The sequence below is a fragment of the Anolis carolinensis genome, chromosome 5, assembly GCF_035594765.1.
Source record: "Anolis carolinensis isolate JA03-04 chromosome 5, rAnoCar3.1.pri, whole genome shotgun sequence".
Classification (NCBI taxonomy): domain Eukaryota; kingdom Metazoa; phylum Chordata; class Lepidosauria; order Squamata; family Dactyloidae; genus Anolis; species Anolis carolinensis.
In genome coordinates, this window is record NC_085845.1 from 96,665,078 (window position 1) to 96,692,616 (window position 27,539).

Sequence of the window (27,539 nt, forward strand, 5' to 3'; positions counted from 1 at the left end):
CGTGACCGACTCTGGGGGTTGGTGCTCATCTCCATTTCTAAGCCGATGAGCCGGCGTTGTCCGTAGACACCTCCAAGGTCACGTGGCTGGCATGACTGCATGGAGCACCGTTACCTTCCCGCCGGAGCGGTACCTATTGATCTACTCACATTTGCATGTTTTTGAACTGCTAGGATGGCAGAAGCTGGGGCTAAAAATGGGAGCTCACCTCATCCTGAGGATTTGAACTGCCGATCTTCTGGTCAGCAAGTTCTACAGCTTAGTGGGTTAATCCGCTGTGCCACCGCAGTCCCCATGAAATCTCATGAAAAATAATGAGAAAAAAGAAAACAGTCTTAAAGTTAGCACCAAATTTCCTTTTCTTTTCCTCTCCTTTCCTTCCTCCTTTTTACAATGCAGGATTAAGACTGAACTGTCAGAGTATTGTTTTTGTTTTAAAGTAGCAGTCTGGGCATGGAGATTGTGTAGCCTTTTTAATTCATGCAATAGTAAGCAGAGTCCTCTAAAAAACAACAACAACAAAACAAAAGGCATTCAGTCTTTCAGTGAGGTGCATTTGCATGTTTTCGAACTTCTAGGTTGGCAGGAGCTGGGGCTAACAGCGGGCGCTCATTCTCTCCCGGGATTTGAACCTGGGACCTTTCGGTCTGCAAGTTCAGCAGCTCAGCGCTTTAACACACTGCGCCGCCACCAGGGTCCGAGTATGGCATTGCCTTAATCCCTTCTCGCTCTTCTCGTTCTCTTCACTTTCCTATCTCTAGGGTCTCCGTTTCACTTCCGCTTAACGAAGCCCCGTCTCTTCCGCCTTCGTACCGACCAATCCCAGGCGCCCGGGGGGCGTGGCTTGGCCGGCGGCCTCCCTGTCATGGCAGCTTACAGTAGTGTCCGGCTCTGAAGCTCGTCTCTTGTCACCTTTCTCCGCATTCTCCTCACGAGTCCAGCGACAACAGCTCTGCGGAGCGATGGGGACGGTCCACGCGCGGGTGAGAGGCCCGTTCTGCTTGTTGCCCAGACGGGAGGAGCGGTAGTGACCTTGGGGCAGGGAAGGAAGGAAAGTAGGCCGCGCTTGGCAGGAAGGCTCCCTCGCCTCGCCCTGAGGCAGTCTGTCCCGAGCCCGGCCCTTCCTTCCATCCCTCCCCTCAGCCACGCAATTATAACGGGGCCTTGATGCAGGGCTTTTCCTATTGGAAGTAATATATAGGCATGTCCTTGAGCCTGGGCAGTGTCTTGCCTGCCTGGAGCTTTTTTGAGGCAGTGGAGCCTGGTGTTTCATCCTTCCACGTTTTCTTGGTCTGGGTATTTTTTATTTGTGTTGTCGAAGGCTTTCATGGCCGGAATCACTGGTTTGCTGTGAACATGACCATGCTGTATGGTCATGTTCCAGAATCATTCTCTCCTGACGTTTCGCCCACATCTAGGGCAGGCATCCTCAGAGGTTTTGAGGTCTGTTGGAAACTAGGCAGGTGGGGTTTATATATCTGTGGAATGTCCAGGGTGGGAGAAAGAACTTGTCTGTTTGGGGCAAGTGTGAATGTTGCAGTTGGCCATCTTGATTAGCATTGAATAACCTTGCAGCTTCAAAACCCAGTTCCTTTTTTGGAGCCAACTCAGGATTTTATCATAGTATATTTACTGTAGGTATCCAATGCAGTCTGCCTTTTAAGGTAAAGGTAAAGGTTTCCCCTGATGATAAGTCCAGTCGTGACTGATTCTGGGGGTTGGTGCTCATCTCCATTTCTAAGCTGAAGAGCCAGCGTTGTCCGTAGACAACTCCAAGGTCATGTGGCCGGCATGACTGCATGGAGCGCTGTTACCTTCCCGCCGGAGCGGTACCTATTGATCTACTCACATTAGCATGTTTTCAAACTGCTTGGTTGGCAGGAGCTGGAGCTAACAACGGGCGCTCACTCTGCTCCCCTGGATTTGAACCTGGGACCTTTCGGATAAAGAAGTCTTGTCTGTTTGGGGCAAGTGTGAATGTTGCAATTGGCCACCCTGATTAGCATTGAATACCCTTGCAGCTTCAAAGCCTGGCTGCTTCCTGCCTGGTGGAATCCTTTGTTGGGAGGTGTTAACTGGCCCCCGGTGGCACAATGGGTTAAACTCTTGTGCTGGCAGGACCGCTAACTAAAAGGTTGGTGGTTTGAAGCTGAGAAGCTGGGTGAGCTCACGTCTCCAGACTACACAGAAAAGCCATTGAAATCCACAAACACATAGACAACTTTAACAGAAAGGAAGAAACCATGAAATGAACAAAATCTGGCTGTCATTATTAAAAAACGTGAAGTGGGGTGAGCTCATGTCTTTCAGCTCTAGCTTCCCATGCAGGGAAGCTTCCCATAGGATGGTAAAACATCAAACATCCGGGCGTCTCCTGGGAAACGTCCTTGCAGATGGCCAATTCTCTCACACCAGAAGTGACTTGTAGTTTCTCAAGTCGCTTCTGACATGAGAAAAAAAGCTGGCCCTGATTGTTTCCTGTCTGGATTTTGTTCATTTTCATGGTTTCCTCCATTCTGTTGAACTTGTCCACATACTTGTGGATTTCAGTGGCTTCCCTGTGTAGTCTAACATGGTGGTTGTCAGAGTGGTCGAGCATTTCTGTGTTCTCAAATAATAAGCTGTGTCCAGGTTAGATATCAAGTGCTCTGCTATGGCTGAATTCTCTGGTTGAATTAGTCTGCAGTGCCTTTCATGTTCCTTGATTCGTGTTTGGTCAATGCTGCATCAGGTGATCCCTGTGTAGACTTGTTCACAGATGTGGGTGAAATGTCAGGGGAGAATGCTTCTGGAACATGGCCATATAGCCTGGAAAACTCAAAGCAAACTATTTATTATTTATTTATTTACTGTATTTTTACCCCACCCTATCTCATCCTGAAGGGGACTCAGAGCGGCTTCCAAATTGGCACTAATTCAATGCCACAGTATAACATAAAACATATAAAATATAAGCACATTAGATATTAACATCCAAAAATAAAATATATAAATACTTTTAAATAAGCTGTTAAAAACATAGCACAAAGTCCAAAAAATCATTGTCCAAAGCCATTGCAGTCATAGTTCTGTGGCATTGAAACTACTCCCCAAACGCTTGGTTCCATGGCCAAGTTTTAACTCTTTCTAAAGGCCAGGAGGATATTCAAAACTAAACAAGCACTTTTGACTTGAAACCTAATGATTTATCAGGACAATGTAACTAGTGCAAATCTGTATCTTGTTCAGAGTTTGGAGCCTCTTCCAGCGAGCGGACCTGATTTTGGAGCTTTAGGAGAAGAAGCTGAACTAATAGAAGTCGAGCCAGAAACTAAACAGGAAATTCTTGAAAATAAAGATGTGAGTATGGATATAACCTCCCTCCCTTCCTTCCTCCCTCCCTCCTAATTCCAAATCAATGTTTGCAGTATAAAACTGTACATGAGTCAGATAAAAGTCCAGGTATTTGTTGATTTCTGCTCACTAGTAATGAAAAAAAATACCACTCCTGTGCTTTCATTGTATTTTGGACATTTTCTTTTCATTAACTTTTTCTGTGTATTGTTTAATAATAATAATAATAATAATAATAATAATAATAATAATAATTATTATTATTATTATTATTATTATTATTATTTATAGACTGCCCTGTCTATGCTAAATTGTTTTTATCTTTAGGTTGTGGTTCAGCATGTACACTTTGATGGACTTGGAAGGACTAAAGATGACATTATCATGTATGAAATTGGGGGTGTTTTCAAGGCTAAAAACCTTATTGATGTAAGTAGTGAAACAATTTGGGTGTGTGTTTTGAAATATTTGAAAACCTGAAATTATTTCCAAATCTAAAATGTGTTGGTATCTTCATTTAATATAAACCAAGGTACAGATATATGTCAGTTAACAAAGGAGATGTTTTCTGGACATTACTTTTGTAACATAAAATTTCATACCAGAGGTAGAAATAATGTATAAATAATATGCATAGGTTCCTACATTATGAAAAAGAATAATAATAATAATAATAATAATAATAAAACTTTATTTATACCCCGCCACCATCTCCCCGTGGAGACTCGGGGCGGCTCACAACGTTACAAAAGTAACAGCACAAATACATTAAACAATATACACAGTTTAAAACACAAGAAGATGATAAATTTTAAAACACAAGAAGATGATAAATCAGAAGTTAAAACAAAGGTTTATATGCATATATGAAATGACATCTTGAATAAATAAAAACAATTTTTTTGAACATTTTAAGCACTTCTTGAAAGTTTTTTACAAAATGGATCCAGGTAATTTTTCTGCCAGATTTTTCTTTTGGTAACCAAACTTACAGATTTATTCTTCTTTAATATTTGGAACTTGCTAATGAGGAAAACTTACCAGCTTCCATCTTTTGACTCTGCTTTGCTTTTATGGATGCTCAGTAAGGGTTTCTGAAGGCAGCTGCTACCTACCTTGCCTGTTTTCTTTCTTGAGAAAGGGAGATGATGTTTACAGTTAGGTGCCATTTATTGGGCTTTGGCATATAAGTCATGTTTACTACTGTCTACAGACTAGATAAACATATATAAACAAGGCAAAGAATTAAATGTATTGTCGAAGGCTTTCATGGCCAGAATCACTGGGGTGTTGGTGTGTTTTCTGGGATGTTCTAGCAAAGAACACGGCCATATAGCCCGAAAACCATACAACATCCTATAAATTAAATGTTTATTTGTGTAGTTCAATATATGATCTTGGATCAAAGACAACCGAAATTCTTGACGTATCTTAAAGATGAACAAATTGAACTGTGGAAGCATATGCTAAATAAAATCTTCTAAATTTAACTTTGTCACAAGGCTCTTTGTTGTTTTGTTGAAAGAGAACTGACGTGGCAATATCTCTGAAAAAAATAGATAATCCAAAGGAAATCTACCTTGGGAATATTTTCTGTGGTTTGGAAGTCTTGTTTCTTGAATGAAAAAGCACAGGTCACAAAATAAACCTTTTAAAATAATTATTATTTGATGTGTAAGAGTGCACACTTGGCAGATAACTGTTAAGCTACATTATGCTATTGTAGCGAAATGCCAAATTAAACCTTAAATGTTTTTAATTAAGGTTATGAGGAAGTCACATGAAGCTCGTGAAAAGCTGCTACGCTTGGGAATTTTTAGACAGGTGGATGTTCTGATTGATACGTGTCAAGGTAATTATCAGTGCTTGATTTGTTTTTCTTTGTATTGCTTCGTATGTTTCACTTTTTAATGCACAAACAATTATTTGTCAGTGTGCTTCACAACAATTAGCTGGCATAGAATAAATGAAAACAGTGATCTACTGTTTCCATGTGGCCTGGGATATAGACATTATGCCTTCGTTTGGCCTATTGTACTCTGTATGACTGGTGCCAAGTGAACAGGAAAAAAAGTCTTCAACTGCTTTTCATTCATCATAACCCCTATACCCGTTCTTCTGGAATTTTGTTAAGTTTCTTGCTTAGGGGCATCTCTCTGATATTCACCATTTTCATGAAGTTGCCAAAGAGAACAATGGAATATGAGGAAGGACAAGAAATCACTTGACTCCACCCCAAAATCTTTCATCTGCTCTTCTGAAATTTTGCAGGTTTCTTTCTAAGACCCATGCCTATGTAGTAGTATGTTTTTTTTACAGTTGTCCACAAAAACTTTCAAACTCACAAATTATAAAAACCATTTCTCTTGCACAGACACCCTGTTCCTGTTCCTCTGAACCTAACAAGAATAATCCCTTTGGAAAATGCGACTCCCACTGCAATTTCATCCAATTCTTTTAAGGGGAAAAAAAACCTGCTCCTAAATTGACAGCCAACATTTCAATACATCTGACTAATATAACCCTTTACTGTAGAGCTATTATCTCACTATTTTCCATTTCTGGCCAGAAAATATAGCTATTTGTTTATTTTCAATGATAGCCAATGAGAGTATGACATTAAAATGTCCTAATTGAAATTTGGATTCAAATTAGTCAGGGTCGTTTCTGGATCTGTCCAAGCAAAATCAGGCCATATTCTAACTTCTTATATTTGCTGCTAAACAAGTTGGTACACACTTTGTTCAGTAAAGAAAATGTAGAAAAAACTTTCTTCCATATAGCAGATCACACCTTTGCCCACAGAAGTTTATAGTTTTAATTGAGTTCTGTTTGAGGGAAGAAGAAAAAAATGTAAGGGTATAGTTGGTAACATTACTGAAACTCAGGTAATTTCAGTTCCAGAAATTGGATACTGCTTAAATTAGGCCCCTTCTACACTGCCATATAAAATATAGATTTTCTGCTTTGAACTGGATTATGATGGAGTTTAGTTCAAAGCAGATAATGTGGACTATCTGCTTTGATAATCTGGATTATATGGCAGTGTAGAAGGAACCATAGTATTTCTAATTGCTACAATATAGGCTCCCCTGTTTTAAAAAATCCACAAGGGAAAAAGAAGCAATGTATCTGTGTGTATATTTTTACTGGTGTCTTTAAGTCTCCTGCTGATTTATGGCAAATACTTAAAAGGTTGCTGGAAAATTATTCAAACAGCAGAGGAATGTGGCTTAAATTTCCACTTTCTGGTGGCCTGGGGTTTACATTTTATTTTCACTAGTAGAGATGGAGTCATAGAGTCAGAGTTGAAGGGACCACAGGGGCCACCCAGTCCAACCCCTTCCATGCAGGAAAAGCACAATCAAAGCACCCCCCAACATATGTCCATCCAAACTCTGTTTAGAAGCTTTCAAAGAAGGAGCCTCCACCACACTCTGAGACAGAGAGTTTAACTGTTGAACAGCTCTTATGGTCAAGAAGTTCTTCCTAATGCTCAGTTGGAATCTTCTTTCCTGTCATTTGAACCCATGGCTCTGAGTCCTAGTCTCCAGGGCAGCAGAAAACATGAATCTAGAATTATTCTTCTGAACTTCCATTTGTTCAGTGAAATTTCCTTCCCTCTTAAACCCACTTCAACTTTGCTTCAGAGAATCCTGACAATTGGGTTGGACACAAAGGGATGCTGCTAAAGATGGGTGAATTTTGCTCACTGGTGCACTCAGCCTCAGAGGAAGGCAAAGGGCAATTCCTGTCTGAACAAGGCCTGATATGAGTTCACTCTAGGGTTGCCACGAGTCAAAAATGAAGACGCACAACTAAACACATATGTTCTCAAAATCGTCTTGTAATACTGTTGTTGTTTCTTAAAAAAAGTTTGTATTATGAGTATTATCTTACAAAAGGCAAATATTGTATTCTTTACATTGATTTATATGAATTTAGGTGATGATGCCCTTCCAAATGGTTTAGATGTAACATTTGAAGTAACGGAACTAAGAAGATTAACTGGAAGTTACAACACTATGGTTGGCAACAATGAAGGGAGCATGGTATGTTCCACAAAATCAATTGCAGTTTTCATTATGGTGATGCGAACACAGTTTATCTTACTCTAAAATCCCCAAACAAATTTGGTTGGAAGGGAATCTTCTTAAAATCAATGAGAAGTTAATCATGATTTTGTATGTGTTGATTTTAAAAAAATTCTATGCCTGCCCTTAGTGTCTCTAAACCTTTGGATGTCTATATTGTGTGCAGAGTACTGAACTTATAAAGATATATTGTTTTAAGCTGACTTTCAGATATCCTTTTCAATTAATTACGAAGTATTTTATTATCTCATTTTGTTCCAAGGTAGAATCAAAAGTACCTTGAGATAAAACTGTATGCTTTACAGTTGGATAAATGACACATTTACAGGAATATATGGTTCTGTATATTTGAATAGAACCGTTAATCCTGCTTGAAAATTATTTGCCATTAATAGTTAGAAATAACCCTAAATATTAAAATTCAGCCATTTTAGAATTATTTCCATTAATGTCTAGTTTTTATACATAAATATCATGTGAATACTATTATATTATGTTTGAACTATATTCAAAGCTTATGGAAAAGAGCTTGCAGAAGGGGAGTGTCATAATCATAAAGATTTTTTTTTTAAATGACTCCCTTGGCAGATATTAGCTGTATAAGCTAATACAGAGCCCAATAGAAAAATACATTACCTGGGTCTTAACACCTGGCCTTGAAAATGGACCTGAGTTTCCATATCTGTGTATTGGTGGTTACCTAGATCAGGGCTTCTTAAATTTTCCCACTGGGGAGGGGACCTCTTTTAGCCCAAAATAGTTTTATATAATCCCAGCTATATAGGTATATAAAATAGGTATACAAGTCATACATTTACCAATAACAAATCAGCATCTGAAAGACTTGCTAAATGTCTTGCTAGGTGATATTCAGAATCTTTTACTGTTGACAAATTTTTCTGGACCTCAATACTGAGCTATGAGGATCCCATTTGGGGTTGGGATCCATAAGCTGAGAAGCAGTGGCCTAATTCACTTCTACCATACAGTAAGCTAGAAAGAGTTGTAAGGCGGGGGGGGGGGGGGGGATGCTACTAATGCTGTCAGATACATGTAATAATGTATAGATAATATTTTACATATGCTTATGTTAAATGTAGCATTTTTAAAGATTTGAATACTAGTTTCCGTGCTGAAAAAATGCTTATATGCGCAAGTGTCCTGGCAAAGACGTATTTGGGAAAAGATAAGGGTCAGGCTTTGGGCTTAGCTAATGGCCACGCTTTTACTGTGTGATGTTGTGATTTTATAGTTCTGATGTATTAATTTGTTGAAATTGGAATGTATTTTATGTTGTTGTATTTTATTGTATACTGCTGAGCTTGGTCCCCATGTAAGCCGCCCCAAGTCCCCCAGGGGAGATGGGACAGAATACAAGAATAAAGATTATTATAATATTATTATTATTGGGAAGCTTATGGGTGGGATTGGGATGGGTAGGAATTGTGAGTTTTAAAGACTATTTTAAGTGTATTATGTTTTAATCTGTTTTACTACACTGTTCTATTTAATAATTTTTTAACGTTTATGTTGCACTTCTTAAACTTGAGTTAAGTGTAGGATTGTTAGCCACCTTGAGCCCCCACGGGGAGAAAGGTGGTTTATAAATACAGTTAATAATGACAATAATAATAATAATAATATCACACATTGCTTATTCTGGCATCTTACAGGTGCTGGGACTCAAATTGCCTAACATCTTTGGACGGGCTGAGAAGGTGACATTTCAGTTCTCCTATGGCACAAAAGAAACGTCTTATGGCCTCTCTTTCTTCAAACCCCAGCCTGGTCACTTTGAAAGAAAGTAAGACATCTTTGGAGTCTATTTATTTACAACATTTCTACCCCGCCTTTCTCACCCAAGGGGACTCAAGGCGGCTTGCAAAATCTGGCAAAATTCAATGCCAATAACAAAATTCAGTAAAATAAAATATGACTGAAATGCCGTGTACATAGGTCTTAGGTTGCAATCTGTGCAGAGGTACTTGGGTGAAAGTTCCATTGGATCAATAGCAGTTGTTCTAGTTCATTGTATGGGATATTGTCCCATAGATACCATTTAATTCATTGTCAGCATGCGAAAACAGATAAGTTTTTATAAGCAGGCAGTTAAGCCAATCAGACTTGCAGTAGAATTCTGCTTTATTTCCTAGGGCTGGCCAATTCTTAAACGATGTTACACTTCAATCCTGAGTTTATAGTTATGTGGGGAGAGCTGGTGCTAGACTCCTTCCTGACAATAGTGATGTGAAAGTGGATTGTTTTATAAGCATGCAAAGATTCAAGGATCATGCTTTTTGAGTGATAGGGAGAAAATAATGTCACTCCCATTGCATTGTCTTTGAAATGATTTTAGAGATCCAGGAACCTGAATCCTTAATACAATCTTGTTGTTCTTTCAGTAATAAGAACCATAGTCATTTTGCTGTCACGGCAAAAGTAAAAATAGCTCTGCACTTTCATTTTTTAAGAATGCATTTATGTTCTAAATTATTATTTTGTCGTTATGACATCAAATCTCTTATTATGTTTACGTCTAGCTTTTCTCTCAATTTGTACAAAGTAACTGGACAGTTTCCTTGGAGTTCCCTTCGTGAAACAGACCGAGGAATATCAACAGAGTTCAATGTAGGTTTTAAAAAAGCAACACATGTCTATTCTTGGGTTGGAGAATGTGGCATAAATGTGGTACTGTGTTCATTACACCTCTGTGTTTGGCAACTGTCCCCATATAGAACCAGTCTCTTTGTTGTTGCTGAAAATTTTACAGAACTCTTAGCAGAGGTTGTCTTTCTGAAGGATATCAGACTGAACAAGCACTTGATAGATGGACAGGCAAGGTGTCTGAATCTCATAGCTTTGCGGAGAGTCATTGCCATGTAGGAGTGCAATTCAAAGCAGTCAGGGTTCACACTTGAGATTGGCTGCTGCTGCAGCAATAAACCCAATGCTTTTGTCTGCCTGCCTTGCTTTTGTTCCATAAATAAATGAGTGAAAAATGCTGAATATTTTTCTCATGTTTCTCTCCTTCAAAGTCATACATGGTTTCTTTTACAGTTTCCAATTTGGAAGACTAACCACACAGTTAAATGGGAAGGCGTTTGGAGAGAGCTTGGCTGCCTTGCCAGAACTGCGTCATTTTCTGTTCGAGAAGAAAGTGGACACTCCCTCAAGTCTTCTGTGTCTGTAAGATTTTGTGATTTTGAAGGAAGACACCTTTCTTAATGCTCCTGAATTAATGGTGCCAAATGAGATAAATATTCCTAGTTCTAAAGCTACTTTTATTATGATTATTTGGTATTTTTGCCAAGAATTTTAAATTATGTACATGACAGAGTTTTCCTGGATGACAAGGTGTTGGACTGGATTGCCCATGTGATCTCTTCCAATTTTATGATTCTATGATTTTATAAAGTTGTGGAGAAGTGTAACCTTTTTTTACAAGGGGTTTCTCTTTTCTCTTCAGGTCACTATGTACTAAAGCCCCTTCTACACTGCCATATAAAATCCAGATTATCTGTTTTGAAGTGGATTATATGTCAGCGCAGGCACATATAATCCAGTTCAAAGCAGATAATTGACCTGTTTTAGGGCCCTTCTGCAATGCCTGATTAATAATCTGACAGTGTAGAAGGGGCCTAAGACAGGTCAATGATGCAATGTTTGCCAATGCTGGCCTTTTTGTGTGTCAGGAGCGATTTGAGAAACTACGAGTCGCTTCTGGTGTGAGAGAATTGGCCGTCTGCAAGGACGTTGCCCAGGGGATGCCTGGATGTTTGATGTTTTACCGTTCTTGTGGGAGGCTTCTCTCATGTCCCTGCATGGGGAGCTGGAGCTGACAGAGGGGGCTCACCAGCTCTCTCTGGATTCGATCTGCCGACCTGTCAGTCAGCAGTCCTGCCAGCACAAGGGTTTGACCCGTTGTGCCACCGGGAGTTCCACCAGTGTTGCTGGGATCCAGCTAGCCACAAAGGGGAACAAAACTGCAAATATTTCCTGTGCTATTTGCATGCACATATACATGCCAATGCCTTCATGCTTTGTTAATTAGTTAATACCAATTAGCTAATTAGCCATTTCCACAAAGAAACTAGCCATTGAAGATGTAGAAGCAGATCTTCAGTCTTTTTAGTTATAGTGAACAACAAGCATTCAAATAAACACTATAAAATGTGTCATTCATGCAGTAAAGAAAGTTGAGAGTGGCACAGAGGCATTGTAGCTGTTTTTAAAAATTGTTTTACCTTTTAGCTTTTGACTGCTGTGTATTTTTTATCTTTTAAAAAAGTTGTAAGCTGTCTTGTCCTGAACTGGAGAAAAGGCAGGAGGGGGAGAACAACAACCATACTGTTAAAGAATAAAAAGACACGATTCCGAGTTAGCCATTCAATTGGATTTGCCACACTGCAACACAAAATTAGGTGACTCTTGAAGGAAATAATTGCATTCTTCATAGAGAAAGAAGAAAGCATAACATATTTCCATTTAAAATCTTCAGTAAAATAATGATGATGATGATGATGATGATGACGACGATGAGAAGAATAATAATAATTAGTAGTAGTATTAGTAGTAGTAGTAGTTCCAATGGAACTTGTGCCACAAATACCATCTGCCTGTGACAAAGAACTGGGTGGGATCATAAGCCTGAAAAAGTTACAGAAAATGAACATGTCAAACTATTCCAGGACTTCTGAATTCAGCCAGCATAGTGATCTTGTTTCCTGTGTACTAATCTTGTTGTGTTTCATAATAATAACACTTTATTTATATTCTGCCCTTCTCCCCAAGGGGACTCAGAGCAGATTACAGTATATAAACAAACACAGGCAAACATTCAATGCCTTGTTACAATGAAACACACATGCACAAAGGTTTTTCCTTTCATTTCTGGCTCTGGAGACGGTCCTCATCTCTTGCTTTGGGGGAGGCGCTTCATTTCCAAGCCGAGGAGCCTGCGTTGTCTCCTCCTGGTCGTGTGGCCGGCAGGTCTTTTTATTTATTTATTTATTTATATTATTTATTACAATATTTATATCCCGCCCTTCTCACCCAATAGGGGACTCAGGGCAGCTTACAATAAAACACATATATAAAATTGTGCAATACATTGTGAATCAATTAAAAAGTTATTAAATTACATCAGACATTCATAAAAACACTTACTGCCTTTTCCCGCTGAAGCAGTACCTATCTATCTACTCACTTTTGCATGTTTTCAAACTTCTAGGTTGGCAGGAGCTAGAGTTAACAGTGGGAGCTCTCCTCATCCTGCGGCTTCAAACTGCCAACTTTCAGGTCAGGGTTTAAACAAGGGTTTAACCCATTGCGCCACTGCAGTGGTTTAAACTGTTGCAGTCAAAGGAGCAGTATAAAAAACATGATCCTATCTCTCCTGAATCACCATAGGGATTCCTGTCATCATAGTTTATTTTTTCTTTAATAACCCCCTCCAGAACTCCTAAGGAAAGAGGTATATAATGCATTTGGCCAGATAGCACATAAGGGTGATTTTCTGGTTTATAAAGTTGAACTGCTCTGTCAGTAAAATATTGATATTTGATATCACATTGATAATGCATTGTTTGGGAATTGCTCTATTTCACACCTCGGAGAGATGAGGTGACTCATATAGTTATAACTTTGAACCCAAGTTTGATTTCAGCCTGACTTGAATTTAGCCTAACAACAACAACTACTACTACTACTTTATTTTTGTATCCCACCCCATCTTCCCGGAGGGACTCGGGACGGCTCACATGGGGACGAGGCCCGGTACATCATAAAATACAGTGTAAAATACATTTAAAACAAGAACACATAAAAAAGCATATAAACAGTAAAACATGATAAACAGTTGATAAAGCACCGTTAGAAAAATGGTGTGGGGTAGAAAGAACACTTCAAACCTTATGCAGCTTCTCTACAACAGCTATATGTTTGAGTATCAGGGGACTGTGCTCTATCTACAGTAACCTTCAAACAAAAGGCCAGCTAAGAATACTGCATAATTCTGTTTTCAACTGAAAATAACAATATAATAAAAAAACATCCTGATGCGACAAAGAGAATGTTTAATGTGCTACCAAAGGCTTTCATAGCAAGAATCACTGGGTTGCTGTGAATTTTCTGGGCTGTATGGCCATATTCCAGATGCATTCTTTTTCTAAACCAATGGTGATAAATATTAATAGATGTCAAGTAAAATTTTCTGTGCCTATAATAAATCTGTATGCAATTTCCCCCTCTACCTTACAAAATTAATGTGTTTATTGTTGTTGTTTTTCATTTTTCATAGCATGCAATGGTAGTTGACTCTCGAAACTCTTCCATCCTGCCCAAACGAGGAGCCTTGCTGAAAATAAACCAGGTATTAATGCCTGATCTGATAAAGTGCCTTTGTATACTTGTCTTGTATCTGCCTAAAGATATTCAAAAATTGTCTGAATTTGTTGAGGTCTCCAAGTGGTTTGTGAATGTACTTCAGTGTCCAGCATGGTTGACAGGTCCTCAGTATTTTTAATAGCACCAAGATGAGAAACAACAGATGATTAAATGAAAGCTTGTAGGGTTTGGAGGATGTGTTGTTTTTGTTTAATTTATTCAATTTTAGGTATTATATTTCCAAATGAAGTGATACCCTTTTTATTTTATTTTTAAGGAACTGGCTGGTTTCACCGGCGGTGATGTGAGCTTTCTAAAAGAGGACTTTGAACTTCAGATGAATAGGCAGCTCCTGTGGGATTCAGTAAGTACTTGGCAGTTTTTCAACAGATGCTAAAGAGTAATGGGAATAAATGACTTTAATTTCATTGTTTTATGCTTTCAAGTCATTTTTGAGCAATGATGAGCCTAAGGTGAACCTATCTTGGCAAGTTGTCAGCTCACCACAGCCGCTCCTGAATGAACACACGAGACTCTCTGTGATATCACCAGAAACTTTACTGCAGGAAACATAAACATCCGAAAAGCCAAGAATGGGAGACTCCGGCCAACCATCCTTTATATACCCTCCCCCTCATTTGAAAAGTCTCTTCCCGCTCAGTAAAACCCCGCGCAAATTCCCCGCCAAGTCCAGCAGCCGTTTCTTCTCCGAGTCCTGAGACGCAGGTGTCTTATCAATGTCAGTGACCCTGAAACTCAGAGCCACATACAGGCTCTAGTAGCAGGGTTCTGACATGGCGTCCTCCTCCCCTTCGTCCTGGAAGGAAAAGATTAAACACAACTATTGTTCTCCGCTGTCCAGAGTTCCTTTATACTTTTTTAACAGGCTGCAATGGAATACCGGGTGTACCTTCCCTAGGTCCTTGGGTAGCCTCAGCTCATAGGTCACTTCGTTTATTCTTTTCGCTACCCTGAACGGCCCTATATAGCGTGGAGCCAATTTCTTAGATGGGAACCCCAATTTCAGGTTTTTTGTGCTCAGCCAAACCAGATCTCCTTCGCCCAATTTGTCCCCCTCTCGGCACCTACGATCTGCAAAGAGCTTGTACTTCTTTTGTGTTTCCCTCAATGCCTCCACTACGGTCTGCCACCCTTGCTTAATTTTGGCCGGCCATTCCTTGTCGGTCTGGCCCTCTCCTTCCTTCCACTCGGGTAGCCTGGGGAAAGGTGCCACCTCCTGTCCGTATTCTATTTCGAATGGGGCACGACCTGTGGCCGAATGTACGGCCCCGTTAAAAGCCATCTCAGCAAACGGAAGAAGGTCCGCCCAATCGTCCTGTCTATAATTGGTGTACATCCTCAAGAATTGGCACAGTGTCTGTTGGGTACGTTCGACCCCCCCGTTGGTCGCGGGATGAAAAGCCGAGCTCAGATTCCTTTCCGCTCCTAACAGCTGTAAGAATTTTCCCCAAAATTTTGCAGTGAATTGGACTCCCCGGTCGCTAATTATTTTGTCGGGGCACCCATGTAGGCGATATACATGCTTCACATACAAATCAGCGAGCTTTTCAGCCGAGGGGAGTTTTGGCAGGGCCACAAAGTGTGCCTGTTTTGAGAATAGGTCCAATATTGTCCAAATGTATCTGTGGCCTCTGCTGGGGGGTAGTTCGCCTACAAAATCCATTGCCACGCATTCCCATGGCCTCATGGGCTCCACCACCTTCTGCAATAGCCCCTGGGGCTTCCCAGGTGGTGTCTTGCCCTCTGCACATAATTCACACTGCGTGACGTACCCCCTGGCGTCTTTCCTCATTCCGGGCCACCAGCATTGTTTGGCCAACAGTTTAATAGTCCTGGTGGGGCCTAGATGACCTGCACCCTTGTTATCGTGGCATTTCCTTAACATTTCTTGTCTTAAACATTCAGGAATATACAATTTCTTATTAACAAACACCAAATCCCCGCACAGTTCTCCCTGTTCTTTGTTCGTTTGTAACCATTTGTCCATTCCATATGCTCGCTTCAACTCTTCCTCCCATATTTCTCCTCCCCCCGTGGAAATGGCAGTGTGTTTGTTTTCTTTGGCTGCTTGTGCTCGAGTCAGTACTGCCAGGCCCCATTGCTTATCTAGGAAAAGGCTCCCCTCAGATTCCTGAATTCCTCCCCCGTGCTGAGGCATCCGAGAGAGAGCGTCAGTGAGTATGTTGTGTTTCCCCTGGAAGAACTTGAGTCTGAAATCAAAACGGCTGAAATATTGGGCCCATCTAATCTGCTTCGCTGATAGTTTACGAGGGGATCTCAGATACTGTAAATTTCTATGATCAGTCCACACCTCAAACGGTGTTCCACTTCCTTCCAGAAAGTGTCTCCAGCACTCTAGTGCTTTCAGAATCGCTAAGGCTTCTCTCTCCCAAATCGGCCAGTTTTTTTCTGTATCGCTAAACTTTTTCGACAGATAGCCACATGGCTTCAGGTTCCCCCCCTCGTCTTTCTGCAGCAGAACTGCCCCATATGCCCGGTCTGACGCATCGCAATGTAGTACAAAGGCCTTAGATATATCAGGGTGCTGTAGGACAGGCTCCTCAGTAAAACGCTTTTTTAGGGCTTCGAAAGCTTCCTGGCATTCTATTGTCCAGGTCAGTTTGGCCCCTGGGGCCTTCACTTTGGCTGTTTCTCCCCTGCCTTTAGTCTTTAACAAATCCGTTAATGGCAAAGTGAGGCGCGCAAAGTCCTTGATAAATGTTCTATAGAAGTTTGCGAACCCCAGGAAGGATTGCAGCTGCTTCCGTGTTCTGGGGGCTTCCCACCCCCTTACGTCTTCCACCTTCGCAGGGTCCATCGCCACTCCCTGGGAGGAAATCCTATACCCCAGAAAGTCTATCTGGTCTTTATTGAACTCACACTTGGCAAGCTTCGCATACAGCTTCGCTTCCCTCAACTTTTGTAGGACTTCCCTGACTAGTTCTACGTGTTGCTCCTTGGTCCGAGACATTATCAATATGTCATCTAAAAAAATAAAGACTCCCTTGTACAATAATGGATGCAACACTTCGTTGATTAATTGCATGAACGCGGCCCCTCCCCCGCATAAACCGAATGGGAGCACACAATAATTGAATAATCCGAAGGCGCAGGAGAAGGCCGTCTTCCACCTGTCCTCTGGTTTGATCTGCAATTTATGGTAAGCCTCAATTAAATCCAATTTAGTTAATATCTGTCCCTCCGATAACTGGGCGATCAAGTCCTTCACTAAGGGTAGAGGGTATTTATTTACAGTACTGATTGCATTCAGGCCCCTGTAGTCAATGCAGAGCCTCAGCGTTTGGTCCTTTTTCCGCCTAAACAACACAGGTGCCCCTAAAGGGGAGTTCGAAGGTTCTATGAAACCTCTCGCTAGGTTTTTATCAATGTACTTTCTCAGTTCCTCCTTTTCCCTAGCCGACATCGGGTATATCTTTGCCTTGGGAAGCTCTGCTCCTGGGACTAGCTCTATTTTCACTTCAACTCTCCGCTTCGGTGGGAAATTGTCTGCTTCCTTCTCGTCAAACACGTCCACAAAATCCCGATACTCTGGGGGTAATTTATCTGCCAGTTCTGCTATTCTGATAGAGTCTTCCTCCCCCCTTTTCCCCGGCTCCCTCTCAACTTCCTGGCTCCCTTCTTCCAAACTCATCCCGAAAATCATGCTCTTATCCTCCCAGTTGATTTGCGGGTTGGCCTGCCCCAGCCACGGCATGCCTAGTATAACATTATAGCTGGCTATTTGTGATATCACAAATGACACCTTTCCTTCCCAACTCCCTATCTTACACTTTACATCTTCGGCACTGTACCTAGCTAACGATCCTGATGCTGTGGATCCGTCCAACTGCGAAAATGCTATTGGGGATTCTAGGTTCGTTCTTTCGCATCCTAATCCCTCGGCTAATTCAGGGGAAATGATGTTCCTGGAACATCCACAATCCACAAACGCTTTGCAGGTTGCTTGTTTGCTGCCATTTTCAAGCTGAATGGGGACCACTATCATAGCTTTGTCCTGACTTACCAACCCCCCCGAATGGTGCCTCATCGGTGTTTCTTCCTCGGCGCGTTTTCCTGCCACGGCTCTTGGTTTGGGCTGGCCTCCGCTTTCCCCTTTTCTCTGCCAGCACTCGGCAGCTCTGTGGCCCAACCGGCCGCACACAAAGCAGCCACTCCTGCTGGCGCTCACGTTCCCTGTCGGCTCCGCTCTCCTCCCGGCTGGGGCTGATCCCTCCTTCCGGCTCCCCTCTTTCATCTGCGGCCGTTGCTGTAGCGCTCCTCGGTGCCTCCTCGCCTGGGCCAGCGATGTCTCGACGCGCCCCGCCAGCTGAATCCATCCGCGCAGTGTGTCAGGCTCATCATGATGCACCGCCCAGGAGAGGATCTCCCGCCTGAGCCCCTCTTTGAAGAGTTCCATCTTTGTCACTGCAGACCATTCCGGCACCTTTTCGGCGAGGCATTGGAATTCCTCCGCATACTCAGATACCGACCTCTGCCCCTGGGAGACGGTCTTCAACTTCTCCCTCGCCCGGATCTGCTCCAATGGGTCTCGGAAACGGGTCTCCAGGGCCCCCATAAAGCGTCGGACTGACCCCAGACATGGGTCGCGCCGCGCGTGCAGCTGAACGTACCAGCTAGCCGCTCCCCTCTTCAACACTGCGCCAATGGCCCGTATCCGGCTGGATTCCGTTCTAAAAGTGTGAGCATTGTCCTCCATATAGCCCCTCACCGTGGTAAGGAAAAAATCCAGTTCAGAGGACTCTCCCCCAAACTCGATCCTTAGTTCCTCTCGTCTCGGTAGGGGTCCCTGTGGTGGCAATCCCCAATTCTCCGCCCGTCGCAAGCCCCCTTGCGGACCAGTGGGCCCCGCTGCTGTTTCTCTTGGCCCTGTGCCACGCCCGGCATTCGCCAGGGGCACTAGGGTCTCAGCTGGGAGCGTAGCCGGGATTCTCGGAGGCTTTTCCCCTTCGTCGTCACTCTCCTCCACCCGCGTCAGGCTTGTTTGGGTCTTGGGCCGGGCGCCGGGCTCCTTTCGCATTTCCCTTCCCTTCGGTGCTGGGAGGTCTGCAAAGCCCTGGCTGCTTCCCACGCTCACGTCCCACATTGAGCCAGCCCGAAGTTCCCTTCCTCTCTCTGGCTCCGCCAAAAACGCCAGGCGCTCCATCGCCCTCGACATTACTGCCAGGGTGGTCTCCATCGCCGACATCCTCTCCTCCAGAAACACCATCCTTTGTGGGCCTGGGGAAGGTGAACCTTCCTCTCCTCCGGTGTTGTCTCCCCGCACCACTCCACGCCTCTGGGTTACCCCATTTGGCTGGGCATAAGCGGTGGATGACGCCAGGGCCGCCAGCTGGTGGAACTCAGCGTCCGGCTCGGGAGTGGCCCTTCCCGACCTTCCTCCTCCTGCGCCCAAGAGTTCTTCATCCTCCACTTGCATGTTACACCTCACCGCTACGGCGGGATGGTGTCTATATTCTTGGCTTAGTGTCAGCTCACTACAGCCGCTCCTGAATGAACACATGAGACTCTCTGTGATATCACCAGAAACTTTGCTGCAGGAAACATAAACATCCGAAAAGCCAAGAATGGGAGACTCCGGCCAACCATCCTTTATATACCCTCCCCCTCATTTGAAAAGTCTCTTCCCGCTCAGTAAAACCCCGCGCAAATTCCCCGCCAAGTCCAGCAGCCGTTTCTTCTCCGAGTCCTGAGACGCAGGTGTCTTATCAATGTCAGTGACCCTGAAACTCAGAGCCACATACAGGCTCTAGTAGCAGGGTTCTGACACAAGTTTTGTTTATAGTGAGTTTTGCTATTGCCTCAAAGTAGATAATCTCCATTATATGAATTATATGAGTCTACACTGAAATATTATCCAGTTTAAAACAGATAATCTGGATTTTATATGGCAGTGTAGAAGGGACCTCAGACTCTAGTCTCTATAGTCTAATGCTCAAACAACAACAACAATTATAATTATTATTATTTCTTGCCCTCTTCTCCTCATGGTTCGAGATGAGTTACAAATTGGTTAACACACATTCGTCTAAAAACATTATTTAAAATACACATATTAAAACACATTTCACAAAATACATATTAAAATACACAAAACAAAGTCATCTTGGCTTTAATGTTATAGAACTTTTGAAATAATTTTCAAATGGAGGAATACCTCTTGCTTTATTGGGTTTTGACTTGCAGTTCATACATTGGAATAACACTATTTTCGTTTCAGTAGCTTAGTGTGATGTCTGTTCAGGACTCATGCTAAAAATATTGAAAGGCGGAGGGAGGGGGAATATGCATTTTTCAGAAGATGCCAGTGTGACTGTAATGATTGCTTTGGTAGGAGTCTTGTTGCAGAGCTCAGAAAAAATTATTCTAGTGGAGGTGGTGTTGTTCTTTGCCTGTGGAAATGTCAGGTGTGCCTTTCTTGAATAACAACTGTCCCCCATGCCACATGACCATAACCTTTTGAAACATGAGTGCGTTTCCTAACTGGTGATACGGCTTAGAATTTGATGCTTGGAGGAGAAAGAGAAATCTAGGGACAATGGCAAATGTCTTTATGAGAAACTGACCTTTTTTAAGGTGAATGCTCCCAAAATGAAATTAAGATTTTAAAAGGCAGGAAAGGATGGGAGAGTGTGTACACATGTTCTGGATGATATGTGTGCAAGCCGATACTGACACACATACACTGCCTTGCACCAAAGTCATTGTAAAACCCCTCAAACTAACTGTAAAAATATGTCTCATTAAAGGTTTTTTCAGCCTCATTGTGGGGTGGAATGTTGGTTCCAATTGGAGACAAACCATCCAGTATTGCAGACAGGTAAGTACTCAGTCTCCTTTGCTTTGAGTTTGGGTATCTTCAGTTTGGGAAAGCATCTTATGTGGGCTTAATATGAACATCTATACTACTCAAGTTCAGGCTCTTTGATCGCATCTCCTTGTACGAACCTGCCCAGGACTCTGGAACTTCCTTCTTCCCAGGGAAGCTAAAATGGCCCCCTCCCTGCTGTCCTTCTGGCGGCAGCTAAAATCTTTTTATTCAGACAGGCTTTTAAAGAAGGGATTTTTAAAGATCAAGTCAAGAGGTGCTGTAGTTTTCAGTATGAATAGAATTTTAATCAGTCTTAAGGGTTTAAACTCTTCATTTTTAATAATATATATACACACACACATGCATTAACAACTTGCAGTATAAACAGAACACAAAACAATGAATATTTTACAAACACATAACTCCACCACCCCACCACCAAGGTCTGAACAAATATAATTTGCTTTGTCATAAATGTATGAGTCAACCAGTAAACAAATATCATATCCAAAATTCCTGACCAAAAATGTACTGTTTTCCCTTATCACTCTCTAAAATATATTTAATGAAAACCGACCAATATGATTCAAATTCTGATCTTTTATTTTCCCCCTGAACACCCTTATTTCCATTGATCGTTTATTATTTAAGGCTACGTTCCATACCTCCCCATACCATGCTTCCAGCGTGAGATTGGTTACTATATTTAATTTTAATTTGACATCAACATTCCCTTTGCTTACAGCAATATTTTGTATACTTGTGCCACAATGCTATACACAATTAATCACTGAGGCTTTTTTCTGAGTAGGATTTACATGTATGAGATTTAACTACTGTACCAATTTACTAAAAAAAAAAAGTATTTGCTTGGCAGCTTCAGCAGGAACATCCAGGCATCTCATACCCTCTTACATTTCAACTTGACTGGGGAATGTTTTGCTATTTGTAATTATGTCCCTTTTCACCTTTATAGATTTTATCTTGGTGGACCAACTAGTGTTCGTGGATTCAGTATGTACAGCATTGGGCCTCAGAGTGAAGGTAAGAGGCTGCTTACCGTGCAGTAGTGATTCTCAACCATTTTTTGACCAGGGACCACACTCCCCAACATGAGTACTGAAAGGGTTGCAAATCAGTTTTTGGTCAACTTTAGATTTGGTTTGGTTATTTGGGGTGCTGATTCAGAAAATTGCATGGGATAGACCACATCAGCTCTAGTTTCTGATACAGAACATATGCCATCCAGTAATCGCCACCTGCTCGCCCACAGAAACCATATTTGATCATCTAGAGCTGATTTTCCCTGCATGTCTCGCGGACCTTATTTTAGGTCTTGTAGCCCACCCTTGGGCTGTGGCCCACAGGTTGGGAACCATTGCCATATAGAGTAATGACACTGTCCTACTGCTAGCGGAGCCTAGAGAGCAGCTTAAGGATGCATAATGCTGTAAAATTAAACATATCTCCCTAATCAGTGCCTAGATGAGAGGCTGACTGAGGCCCTATCTACACTGACTATTTAATACAGTTTCAAAACAGTACTGGTTTTGCTATATCAGATTTTTTCATAGGGAATCCTGAAACCAGTTTGTGGTCCAAATGGTGGTCACATAAACCACAGAGCACTGATGCACATCAGGGCTTTTGTTTGTGTGCTTTTTGTGGGAGTCATCTAGCCATAGCAATTTGAAGTTGTTTTCAAATTGTATTAAATTGTCAGTATAGACGGGGCCTGAAAGGTGCAAGAAAGCTAGTCCAATGCTTGCTAAAAAAAGGGTGACATAAAATGTGAAACATAGGTTTAGAAAAAAGCCTACTTGGGAGCACAGCCACTGTGATTTGTGACTGTTTCAATTTAACAGAAAAAGCCTGCACTGCCATTTTCCAACCTAATATCTGACAATTTTTTGGCTTCCAGGTCTCAAAATTCATATCTCATTGGTAGAGGATGAGGGGACCTAAATTGCAAATGACAAAAGGAATTTTAAGTGTATCACAAGGGGTAAGGGACTGTTTGGCTAAAAAGTCCTCTAACTCTACCTAATTCTTACTTAAGTGAATAGAACTGGTCATCAGAGCTATCACGTGTTAATTTTATAAGTATTAGTACAATTTGCTAAACTTGCTGTTTGATTGCAATGGTGTAATATTTTCTCTAACCCACTCAGAAGCTTTAAATTATTTAAAAGTGTTGTACAGATTTCCATCTTTCCTTAATAGCAGCTGTTATGGTTTAGCCGAATGAGCAGTTACTAAAAGAACAAAAGCAGTTTTTCTTACTGCATAAATCTGTTTAATAGTCCCCTGCTCCTTTTGACTAGAAACTCCCTATTCTACCTTGTAAATCAAAACAGTGGAGGGTTGCTGGGATAGGATGTCATTCCCAGAGAAGTCTGGGGTCTGAAGGTTATTAAGATTTGGGAGCAGAAATGACAAACTGGTTTCGCTTTTAACATTTGTTTTCAATTTGTCGTTGTGAATGCAGACCACATTCTCTTTTGGTATCAATTTCCACCTCAATATCACATTACTTAAAGACAACATCTAATATTAGGTGTCCAAATTGCCAGTTGCAGAGAACCCCACCTTAGCCAGGTTTGTTTTGGGAAGTCTACCAACTCTTTAGGGAAGATTTCATGGGAGGTGTAATGGGGGCAGAAAAAAAATGTCATTCCACTACTGGGGGCCCAGTGTATATCTGTAGATGTGTGTGTTCATACCAAAGATAAGAGGATAACATAAACTATCCTTCTCAGTAGAACTGCTTCAGTCTTGAGAAATGTATAAGGATGAGAAATTGGCTTTTGAAAGCAGTAATTAATCCCAATAGAATTTTGAAAAGGAGAGGGTGATTGTAAACAAACTTTTATATATTTATATCTCATTTTAAGAATTCTACTGGGGCTAATTAGTGTTTTCAAAAATTCTTTTAATACTAAAATCTCTTTTTGGATGATTTTATATCCACAGGTTTACACACGGATCAGCCATTTTGCATTCTCTGTTGGCCAAGGTTATAAATCAAATTCTAAGAGTAACACTGTTTGTCTCTGGTATTGGCCAAAATCTTGTGTTGTTTTACTCTGGTTACACAATTGTCTGCTAAGGAACTTAGGTATCTTTTACTTACTTTTGGCACAGGAGCTTAATTAGTATATAAAGCACTGGAAAAACTTCTTTCTGAATTTGACAAGTCTCCCTTGGGGTTTCAATGTGCTGAATATTTTATATTACTTTTCTCTTTTAGGTGACTACCTAGGAGGTGAAGCTTATTGGGCTGGAGGTCTCCATATGTACACACCTCTCCCTTTTCGGCCAGGTCGAGGAGGGTTTGGAGATCTCTTTCGGACACACTTTTTCCTCAATGCTGGCAATCTCTGCAACCTTCACTATGGTAAAGAAATATATATAGCTGAGGTCTGAATTTTTTTAAATGAGCCCATTGGATTGATTATATGAAATACTGGGTCCTTTTGGAAGCCTAGGGTTCTGTCCCTCATTGATTTAATGTCTGTTAAGCATTTCAAAAATTGTTTACTTATATATTTAAAAGAAAGCTTGGGCTAATGGCATTGACAATGTTTGCTAGTTATGTTTCTTTTTAAAACAAATCTTAAATATATAAAAATAATGCATTAATGTCAGCTGACTGTATTTCCAACTTTGAGGGAATAAGATGTAACCATAGTAGGAGCACATAGAATCCAGCAGTACTGTCCATTAGTTGAGTTCCAAGTTGTGGGTATGTAATTTGTACAAATATCGGAATACGCTTCTAATTAAAAATGAATAGTTGGCAATATATCTAGCCAGAAAGGATCTATTACAGGATACAGCTACAGTAGAACTATCTGTATTCCCCTCTCTGGTGTTTAACTGAAGCAGCCAGTATCTTTTTAAAATTCTGCATTTGTTGGTTTCACATTGCAGATTCTATCATTTGCGAGGTCACTATCATCCTCCTTCATGAGTGGTCTTACATTTGGGTTCTTTGGCCCAGAGAGATAGGAGTTAAAGTTCATGTAGTTTAACCCCCTCATCCAGGAGCCCCCGGTGGCACAATGGATTAAACCTTTGTGCTGGAAAGACTGCTGACAGTTCGAATCTGCGGAAAGCAGGTGAGCTCCTTCTGTCAGCTCCAGCTCCCCATGTGGGGACATGAGAGAAGCTTCCCACAAGGATAGTAAAACATCAAACATCTGAGCGTCCCTTGGGCAATGTCCTTCCAAATGGCCAATTGTCTCACATCAGAAGTGACTTACAGTTACCATATATACTCGAAGATAAGCCGAGTTTTTCAGCCCTTTTTTTTGAGCTGAAAAAGCCTCCCTCGACTTATAATGGGGTCAAGGTCAAGTCTGGGCAACAGAACCTGAAGGCCATTGCTTGCAATATATGATATATTTCTCAGGCTAGGATTTCTGAGAGTTGTAGGCCAAAACACCTGGGGACCCACAGGTTGAGAACCACTGAACTAGATCAAATTGTAACTGCCTACAGAAATTGCAAGGGTAACACCCTATTTCCTTTTTAAGTGGATAATAACCAAATAGATTGATTTCTGAATCCCCCCAAAAGGAGTATTTAAATCAAATTGTACTTGACAGCTTTTTGTTCAGATCAAAAAATGAATTGAAGTCTGGCAAACAAAAATCAAACTTCATAAAACAACATTTGCATCATTTTAAGTGAAAAAGGAGAGTTGCACAGTTCCCCATATACATTTTCTTAGTACAGCATTAATTTTCCGGGAATAGAGTTGAGGACTATACATTAATCTGCCTCAATGAAAATAGTATAGTAGTGGTAAGGCATTCATCCTCAGTGTGTGGCCATATCCCCAAAATATTTAATTTGTATGATGCACACCTGAACAATTTTTTAAAAAAATCTAGATACAACTCTGAATAAATTTAGCTTAATAGCCCACTGTATTTAAATGACAGATGGTTATATTTATGAACTTCCATTCCCTTATCAGGTGATGGTCCTCAAGCTCATCTTCGGAAACTGGCAGAATGCATCCGGTGGTCTTATGGCGCTGGAATAGTTCTCAGGCTTGGAAACATTGCTCGATTAGAACTCAATTATTGCATCCCAATGGGAGTACAAAGTGGAGACAGGTATGTTAGGGGTTTTTATTTTAGATTGCTGCTGATCTTTTTATGGAAATTATTGATCTTATATGTAGTTGTATTGCCTTAAAACTGACAGTGAGTTGCAACTTTTAGTAAAATTAAATATATGTTGCTTTATCATGGTATATAGTAAGACAAAAAAAGGATCTGGTTATAGTTCACAAGTCAGTTAAGGCACAAAAAGCCACAAGGTTCTACTCAATGAAAAACGGAAAAAGACTGAAGATCCTAATTTTTGCTGCCATACAAACTTTTTGCTTTCAACGTTCTGGCTTTTTCAGAGACAGTGTTACCTCATAGATAGGTTCTATAGGTTTATTCTTAAGTTGCATTTATATGTAAGTCAGAACAGTACATTTTTTCAGTGTAACTCCAGCTACATATATAGTTTTGGATTGCATAGGGAAGGGTGTACATCTGTGGTGTTTGTTTTGCTGTCTGCGACCTGTAGAAGATGTCACTTCACTTTCTGTCCTTGTGACAATTAGATTTTGAAAATTATTGAGGTGTCATGAAAATCAGGATTGGTGATAAAGCTTCAGTGGAGACACCTTTTCCCCATAGTAACTTTTCAGAAGTGAATTTTCCTTCCAAGAGGTAGATTTTCTCTCATTTCCTGTTGTCTCAGCTCTGATTGAAACTAGGAATCAGATGTAAGTTGGATATCTAACTCGTAAATTGATTCTTTAATTGCCATGACACAATGCCATGTAATTTGTGGATTCGTAATTTGGTGAGTTACCAGCATTCTTTGGCAGAAAAGGCTAAAACAACAACTTGCAAAACTACAGTTCCCATAATTCCCTAGCATTGAGTCATGGCAATTAATGGTATGTCTACTTCATCAGTTCTACAGTGTAGATACATCTCCACTCTGTAAACTCACTTTTATCTAGATGTGATTCAATCAGTCCCGCCTCTTTGATTTAGGAGATCAGCAGGGGTTTTCCACCAATGTACCAGGAAGGAGCACCATATTTTTGTCCACTAGCTACAATTATTTCTTTCTTTTCTGAGAACCCATCAAGAATCAGCAGTCAATTGCTTAGGGAGTGATGCTGGTGCAGAAACTACTCTTTGAGTGCAAAATCAGAATGTGGTGTCATCTGCTTTAAAACATAGTAAAGGTCAATGATATGTAAATTATGTTTTTAAAACTAAAATCACATGAGAGAGAGGATTAGTACAGTAATTATTTCTTTTGTTTTCCAGAATCTGTGACGGAGTTCAGTTTGGAGCTGGAATAAGATTCCTGTAATTTCAGAGCCTTTGAGTGTGGCCTGATGATATCCCAGAGCTTTTTACTGAAGTATAATTAGGTATAAGAGATTAACTTCAATAAAGATAACAGCCAAGAAGGACTATGCTTGATGGTGTCTTTGAGTCTTTGGTTTTGATCAGACATAGCAGGATTTTTTCTATAATCCTTCAGTTGAGACACCCCATGACCCAAGAAGTGGCAGAGCTTGAAAGACTGTTTGGGCAAGCTAGATGACTTGCCTACCAAGAATTCAATGCATCAATCCCACTGCCTTTCAGAAAGCCCTTTAAAGTAAGTTTATTGAAGAGGAGGCATAACAGCATACTCTTTGAATCCTCCTACCACTGTGCTGCTGTTTTCCCATACTCAAGTGTTTCTTGAAAGTATGTCATTTGAAGCCTACGAGGAGAGGGAACAATTTTAGTAACTCAATTTCCCACGTTTTCTGTTTCAGAGATTTTCCACTATATTTCTTG

At 41.1% G+C, this 27,539-nt stretch overlaps 1 protein-coding gene across 1 annotated transcript; it reads left to right on the forward strand.

Moving 5' to 3' along the window:
* Window positions 1-820: 820 nt before the first annotated feature.
* samm50 (SAMM50 sorting and assembly machinery component) lies at window positions 821-27,168 on the forward strand. The gene is made up of 15 exons (XM_003221412.4): window positions 821-983; window positions 3,229-3,339; window positions 3,661-3,762; window positions 5,098-5,185; window positions 7,279-7,385; window positions 9,101-9,231; window positions 9,968-10,055; window positions 10,485-10,613; window positions 13,726-13,797; window positions 14,089-14,175; window positions 20,600-20,670; window positions 21,638-21,705; window positions 23,912-24,058; window positions 25,646-25,787; window positions 27,015-27,168. The coding sequence occupies exons 1-15, from the start codon at window positions 963-965 to the stop codon at window positions 27,058-27,060; spliced, it is 1,410 nt and encodes a 469-aa protein (XP_003221460.2). The 5' UTR covers window positions 821-962; the 3' UTR covers window positions 27,061-27,168.
* Window positions 27,169-27,539: the final 371 nt, after the last annotated feature.

Bases quoted from the DNA above. Each gene is read 5' to 3' on its own strand.
- samm50 (XM_003221412.4), top strand. From the start codon at position 963: ATGGGGACGGTCCACGCGCGG. The intron at 3,763-5,097 runs GTAAGTAGTGAA...TTTTTAATTAAG, and splicing joins AGGCTAAAAACCTTATTGAT to GTTATGAGGAAGTCACATGA. The intron at 5,186-7,278 runs GTAATTATCAGT...ATATGAATTTAG, and splicing joins TCTGATTGATACGTGTCAAG to GTGATGATGCCCTTCCAAAT.